Source organism: Brachyistius frenatus, unplaced genomic scaffold, assembly GCF_029030835.1.
Source record: "Brachyistius frenatus isolate BFR_SWC_R1_liver_20210118 unplaced genomic scaffold, ASM2903083v1 Contig_333, whole genome shotgun sequence".
NCBI lineage: Eukaryota > Metazoa > Chordata > Actinopteri > Embiotocidae > Brachyistius > Brachyistius frenatus.
The window spans coordinates 45001-52500 of record NW_027210932.1 but is presented as its reverse complement, the minus strand read 5'-3'; the positions used below and the strand labels follow the sequence as shown (position 1 = coordinate 52500).

The 7500-nt window shown below is 49.6% G+C and overlaps 2 protein-coding genes across 2 annotated transcripts in view; both read left to right on the top strand.

Annotated features, from left to right (window-relative positions):
* The window catches only part of ap1s1 (adaptor related protein complex 1 subunit sigma 1), a 6269-nt gene extending 5437 nt beyond the window's left edge, over positions 1-832 (top strand). Inside the window, exons 3-5 of the mRNA XM_069723546.1 lie at positions 223-331; positions 430-567; positions 755-832. Coding sequence (XP_069579647.1) covers positions 223-331; positions 430-567; positions 755-802 — 295 coding nt within the window. The 3' untranslated portion in view covers positions 803-832. The remainder of the gene's footprint in view (positions 1-222; positions 332-429; positions 568-754) is intronic.
* Positions 833-3400: 2568 nt separating this feature from the next.
* Positions 3401-7500, top strand: part of vgf (VGF nerve growth factor inducible) — a 4607-nt gene continuing 507 nt past the window's right edge. Inside the window, 3 exon segments of the mRNA XM_069723547.1 lie at positions 3401-3658; positions 5745-7354; positions 7439-7500. The exon segment at positions 7439-7500 is cut by the window's right edge and continues 287 nt beyond it. Of these exon segments, the coding sequence (XP_069579648.1) occupies positions 5795-7354; positions 7439-7500 (1622 nt within the window). The 5' untranslated portion in view covers positions 3401-3658; positions 5745-5794.

The following is a 7500-nucleotide window of genomic DNA, read 5'->3' as shown; positions in this document are numbered from 1 at the left end:
GATTAGTGTGTGTGTGTGTGTGTGTGTGTGTGTGTGTGTGTGTGTGTGTGTGTGTGTGTGTGTGTGTGTGTGTGTGTGTGTGTGTGTGTGTGTGTGTGTGTGAGAGAGTGTATTTGATGGTATCATGATATTTGATGGTTTCATGATATTTGATGGCGTCATGATATTTGATGGCGTCATGATATTTGATGGTATCATGATATTTGATGTGTTTCCTTGCAGATATGCAAGCCTGTACTTCTGCTGTGCGATTGAAGAGCAGGACAACGAGCTGATCACACTGGAGGTCATCCACCGCTTCGTGGAGCTGCTGGATAAATACTTCGGCAGCGTAAGTGAAAGATGATGATGTCATTCTGTCTGCACAGGATTCAAACCTGCATGTCACCGCGTTTAGAGAAGGTGAAGCCGTCCATCTTGTTTGTGCAGGTGTGTGAGCTGGACATCATCTTTAACTTCGAGAAGGCCTACTTCATCTTAGATGAGTTCCTGATGGGAGGAGAGATCCAGGACACGTCCAAGAAAAGTGTCCTCAAAGCCATCGAACAGGCCGACCTTCTGCAGGAGGTACCGTCAGCAGCACATCCATCTGGACCTTAGTGGGTCTGAATAAAGACCAACATCCAGTCTGAGCCAACGGAGGCTCCTGAATGTGTTTAGTCTGAGTCCAGTTTTAGTTCTAATTTGAAGTCTGGTTCTGTGTTTGTCCACATGTCTCATAATGTTACACGTTAACGTCTGTGTTTGTTCGCAGGAGGACGAGTCCCCCAGAAGTGTCCTGGAGGAGATGGGCTTGGCGTAGTCCACAGCAGCGTTGGGAGGAGGGGGCGGGGCTATCTGGCGGGGGCGGGGCTATCTGGATGGACATGCTGGGACTGACAGCGCTGGTTCTGTGTGTCTGTGGCTTCGGGCCTGATGTACAGTGATTTCCTGGGAAGAGACTCAGTTCATGGAAGAGTTGTGTGTTCATGTTTTTAAAGCTTTTAAAGATGAAGAGTTGGTTGAAGGAGCGTCGGTGGATAATGACGATCTGCAGTTTGACTGACGCGATCGAAAAGGCTCCTCCTGTCTCGATGCTCTGTCGGGTCCTGAAGGTGAACCGGGTCGGACAACTGCATGACCACGACCGGTCGGTTCACGTTGAAGCAGGTAGTCTGGATGATAACTTCCTTCATCAGACCTGCTGTCTCCACGTCTCACTATTTAAGATTGAATTGTAATATTATACATATTTTTGTGAAGGTGGTAACTCTGACAGACGATGTAACACATCATTGTTTGTGGCTCCACTCTCAGATGGTTCTGGTTCTTCTTAGAGGTCCGGTGTGGAGGATTCAGTGTGATGGCAGGACTATAATAGAGCTCTGTTGGCTCCTGTAGAATGACTCCTTCATATGTCCACAGGGAGCAGGTCCTCCACGGAGCCACCGTGTTTCTACAGGAGCCCACAGGGGACAAACCAAACTCTGTCTCTCGAGATGGACCTTGATGTTTTCACCTTGAAAGCCTCTAAATCCTGCACACTGCTCCTCCACTGTACCTGCTGGTACCAGACCCACATCACCTGCATGAACATGTGGTCTGCAGAATCCTTTCCTATCGCTGCGTCCTGATGGGCGTCGACCTCGGCTTCATTTTGAAACTGCTAGAGGAGCCTTTAACCAATCAGCACGGACCAGCGCCGCAGCTCCATTTAGAGAGAAGCACTTGACTTCTGTCCTTCAGGGTGAAGGTTCATGCTAACGGGGTCTCCAGACTAATCAGTGAAGCTGAGCAGGCTACCTGTGATACATCTCTGTCACTATATGCTTCTATTTATTTAAGAGTGTTTGATATTTTAAGATTCTGCTGTTTGGATTTCCTTCCTCGACCTGTGATTGGCCCGTCGTACCAACATAAAGATGATGATCTGCATGACGAACCAAAGATATCCGATCAACATCTGAGCTCCAGCAGGCCGCCTCCCTCTGATCCGTGCGTTCAGCGGACCGGACGATCGCTCTGCTCTGCAGGAACCACCAACTGGTACCACGTTGGGATGGATGGAAATCACACGGACCGGGGGGAACAGGTGACCGCGTCATGGTGGGTCCATCCTCAGGTTTTAAGTCAAGTCTGGTGTCATCAGCATTTCCTTCATGAACTCTGCATCTGTCTCAACTTCTTTCAGTTTGATTTAGTTCACATCAACTTGTAATCAGACGAATTATTTAGTCTACGAGTGTGTCGGGGAAATAAAGGTTTCTGGAAAACAAATGTGTGGTTCAGCAAATGCACAAACATCCTGCACGTTGGGGTTTGATGACATCTTGAAGAACCCAGAAATACTTCCTGCAAAAACCAACACTTGCAGGAGGAGTTAATAATCAAAACACGATGGACTGACGAGTGAAGTCGATTTTTGTTTGATCTGCTGATTCAAGTCCTGATCAACCAGCTGAGACTCGATCAGATACACGTTGCAGCGTTTCACCTGAGGACACTCGGTTACACAATTCATGAACTGCAGACAAAATATTCCACCAAACTGATCTTGGCTCAGATGTTTCCACGCCTTCCTCTGGTGGAGCTGCTGGTTCCTCTGGGTTCTTGGACAGGATGAACATATTACCTCCTGAATTAAAGCTCATGTACAGTAGCTCATATAATTGTTCTTCACCTGATTTTCCCCTCAAACTGTCCTCAGAAAAATACATCACAGCAAGAAAGTATTAAAAAGCTGAAAGGCTTCAGCAGATTTCCTTCATGTTGAGTTATGTGAAACAATCTATTTTATTTTGAAATCCTAAATGTTTTTTATTAACCTGCTACCTTTAACAAAATATATCAACATAATACATTGATTGATTCTGAGACAGTTTGAGGTCTGTCAGTGCATTCATAAGCACACACACACACCTGCATCATTCAGGTGTTCAGGTGATCAGGTGTTCAACCAATGGTAAACATCCACTGAGCTACTAATGGACTGAGAAGGGCTAACAGCTGACCAGCAGTGTGGAGCAGGATGATGTGATGCTCACATGTATTTCTCAGGATTGTTATTACAGCCAGTGAACGGCCACATTAATGCTGACTGGGTTCTCTCCTGTCTGAAAGCCTGCATGAGTCCACGATGACCCCCCACAGACTCCATCTCCTGCCTCATGTGGCCCCAGAGAGGTTGGGTCCGGCCCTGCAGAGCTGGCACTATAAATTCATTCAGCAGCAGCAGCGCCATCTCTGCAGCTAATTGGTTCACAGAGTGGGAGGGGGCGGGGGGGGGGAGTGGAGTGGAGTGCAGAAAAATCTTATGAATGAAACCCAGTCTAGTGACGTCAATGGGGACCGCTTGACGCAGGAATCACGTGGCCCGAGAGGGCGGAGGTATAAAGCTCCGCAGCCGCTGTCCGTGGTCCTGAAAACAGACGGAGCCGGGAGCGGAGTCCCTGGAGAGGAGCGCGTGAGGAGCCCACAACACGGCGACAAACAACAACAACAACAACTACAACACAACAACAGCGACGACACTTCACCTCAGACAACAGCAGCAGCAGCAGCAGCAGCAGGAGAGCAGAGAGCCGGCGGCGGGCTCGCTGCATGTCAGCAGGACTTCCAGAGACTGTGACGTGACGAGGAGGGAAGCTGGAATCCCCCCGCTGCTCCCACGGAGCTGCAAGTAAGTAACTTATTGAACAGCTGCCTGCTGTCTGTCCGGACGACATGAGTGGATGAATATGAATCCTCAGCGATGTTTAAACCAGTTGAGGGATGATCAGGACAGGAGGAAGACTCCTGGTGTCTCAGGGTTGGACACGTCAGAGGATTCATGACATTTGAATGAGTCCAGATATTCATCATCAGTAACACTCGACCCCCTGCTGACACAATGGGATCATGTCGGGCTGAATCACGGCCCCCCGGGGAGGAGGAGTGTATTCTTACTTGGACTGACTATTTCTTTTATTTATAGTCAACCGTATTGTTCTTCCTCCTCCTCTTCCTCCTCCTCACCATCATCATCATCATGACTCGCTCCTCCATAAATAAACAGAGAAGCAGAAGTAGACTGGAGCTGCTCCAAACTAATGAATGTCATCATGTCCATGTTTGTTGGGTTGTGAGGTTTCCAGTGGGGTCTGGTTCTGGGTCTGGTTCGGATCATTGGTGTAAACGGTGGTGTGACCTACTCAGGCCACATGAAAGCAGGTGCAGCATCTTTTCTTTTGCTTCGTTCACCCTGCAGTCCGACCTCCTCTGCACAATCTGCGACTCGTTAGAGCGCAGAGGTGATGTAGGAGGTGTAGGCGGTGTAGGAGGTGGTGGCTCAGACTGTTCAGCGAGTTGTCAAGTAGTCGGAAAGTTGCAGGTTCGAGCCCCGAGTTGCTGCCCATAGCGAACCGTCAGTCTGTGAATGTACCGCTGATGTCGTCCACCTTCCAGGGTGCTACAGTCTCATGTGTGAGTGGAAAACAGTGGAAAAACGCTTTGAGACCAACAAGGTGATGAACCGCTGTACACGTGCACACCATTTAATTTGGACCTTTTAGGACTAAATCTGCTGATGTTTTGGGAGCTTTAAATGTTCTGCAGCAGCCAGCGTGGCGCGGTGCCACGCAGCAGCGCGCGGGCTGTGGACGTGCTGCCTGTTGATAAGAAGGTGCAGCAGCGCGCGTGCTGCTTGGTATGACTGCTGTGATGTTTGAAGACCAATCAGTCAACGTCACTGCACTTGTTGCTAAGTGTTAAAATGTCAGGGTCCCTCCCCCGCGTCACGAGCTCTCCTTGCTGCTGACCTGAGATCAGCAGACAGCGTTCCCATGATGCAGTGGTGTTGAGTCCTGTCGGAGAGCCTCACACCTGCATGTCGTCATCCCTCCCTCTCTGCCCACACCTGATTGGCTGCTGCAGGCCTCATCCTACAGTCCAGCTGTCCTTCGGCTGAACACACCCGGACCAGCTGATCAGGTGTGGGAATTAAAAAGATCACCTGACATGACATGTAACACTGAAGCATGCTGGGATGAAATGCTGTGTTGTTTTATACATGCAGATGATGTGAGTTTGTCTGCTGGTGTGCAAATGTGAGTTTTTATTAGCATGAAGTTCAAAACTCAGAATTGACAGAAGTTTTAGTTTTTATTGTTTATTATCTTTATTAGCTTGCTTTATGATCAATGTAATCACACATTGTTTCGGACCAGATGCTGACTTTAAATAAATAAATCAAATTGAGCAACATTATTAACATGTAAATAATGTTGCTATGTGTGTCTTGGTGTACTGTAACCAAAACAATACTTTAATACTTCAAATATTTATGCATGTTTTTCTGCAAAACATTTTTTTTTATTTGAAAAACAAGCCAAGTTTCCAAATGTTAATAAAATGCAGTCTGAAACGAATCAATCTGCATCAGAGCAGAAGGAAACACGATTACAGATCTGAGCAGCTGATTGTTCATATCAACTGTGCTGACTTATTTTCACAAATAGACTCAGATTTAAAGTGAATAATTCAAAACCATAACGCTTCAAAACACCTTTCATCTTTAATATCGGATTTTTATTTCAATTTTCTTTGACCAAACTGTTTCATTGGATCCATTTTCGAATGAAATTACTCGTTGATCATCGAATCAAACGGACCTCCAGGTCGGTGAGAAGCAGCAGCTGGATCTTCACAATCCTCGGACGAGGAAGGAACTCCTGGAATTCTGTTCTGAATCTGAGCAGCTGATTCTGTGTTTTCTCTTCTTCCTCCAGATATTTCAAACCTCCCTCGCTGCTCCCAGCACAACCCGTCCTGAGTGGCCATGACAAGATACCACCATGCCTCCAGTGCCCTTCCTCTCCTGCTCCTCCTGACAGCCACCTCCTTCCTCCACCTGTCCACCTCCAACCCTCTCAGCAGCCGTAGAGAAGTGGACGACGCTCCAAGAGACGCTCCTCCTGGAAACAGGGAGCGGAGGGACGAGGAGAGACGAGCGACACACAGACAGGAAGAAGAAGAGCTCTTCAAAGATGTGGATCCCAAACAACTAGCAGCAGTTTTACTGCAGGCACTGAATCGCTCCCAAGCAGAGAGATGGAGGGAGGGGGAGGAGCACGGGGGGGTGGAGGAGGAGATGAAGGCTGAGAGAGGGGGGGTTAAAAAAGAAGAGGCATACAGGGAGGTCAGAACAATGGAGGGAGCAGACCGAGACAGAGATGGAGGACAAGAGTTGGAGCTGCTGATGGCTGCACAGGGGAGGCAGCAGCAAAGGGAGGAGGAGGAGGAGAGGAGGAGAGCTCAGGAGGAGGAGGAGAAGATGACCGAGAGGGTGACCAGTCGTACAACTAGCCACGCAGTGCAGACTCAGAAAGAGCAGCAGCCGGCCGCCTCAGATGTTAGAGGAGAGAACGGGCAGGGTGCCGCTGCCCGGCAGGAGCCGACCAGCCCTGACCAGGAGGAGGAGGAGGAGGAGGAGCAGCTCAGCCCCGAGGAGCTGAAGAGCCTGGAGACCATGATGAAGGAGTTTCCTCGTTTGAACACGGCCACCAAGAGGGAGGGAGACTCGGGGCTGAACCAGAGAGCCAGCAGAGGCTACAGCAGCTACAACGACGTCCTCCCCGTGAATAAAGGCAGCGACCTCCTCATGTCCAAGGAGAAGCTGAAGTGGCAGGAGGAGACGCAGAAGGCCATGAACTTCCCCTCCTTCAGAGGAGGCAACTTCATGGATGAGTTCCAGGATGGGAACTATAACAGTAATGCAGCACAGACGCAGCTAGCAGAGCAGGAGGTGATGGAAGAGGACGAGCCAGAGGAGGAGGAGGAGGAAGATGAGGAGGTGCTGAATCCCGAGGAGGAGGAGCTGCAGGCCAAAGCGGAGCAGGAGGAGATGAGGAGGCAGGCGGCTGAGGCACAGAGAGCAAAGATGGAGGAGGAGAAGCTGGCCGATATCGCCTCCGACATGCTGCTGCGCTACATGGTCAAACAGAACAACGGCAACAGGAAGTACAGCTCGTCTCTGTCCAACGCCGCCGAGGACAAGCGGTCCGACGAAGAGCAGGAGGTGACGGAGGAGGACGACATTGATCCTCAGACCATCGACAAGCTGATCGAGATCTCCAGCAAGCTCCACCTCCCTGCTGACGACGTGGTGGACATCATCAGCGACGTGGAGAAGAAGAAGAAGAAAGACGTGCCGCCTGAGATGACGTCACGCTGGCAGCCGCCTCTCTCACCTCAACCAATCAATCAAAATACCTTCCCCCTCGCTAAGCAACCGTCTCCAGCTGTCAATCTCTTCAAAACCTGGTTCCAAGACAAAGCAACAACAAACTTTGAGGACCTCTGGAGCAAATCTGTGAAACCTCTGTCAGCCAATCAGAACCTGTGGCTCAAAGGTCAGCAGCCTCTGTCAGCCAATCAGAACCTGTGGCTCAAAGGTCAGCAGCCTCTGTCAGCCAATCAGAACCTGTGGCTCAAATCACCCAAGTCAGTTTGGACCAGGTACCCTTTCTATCCTTACTCCTACCC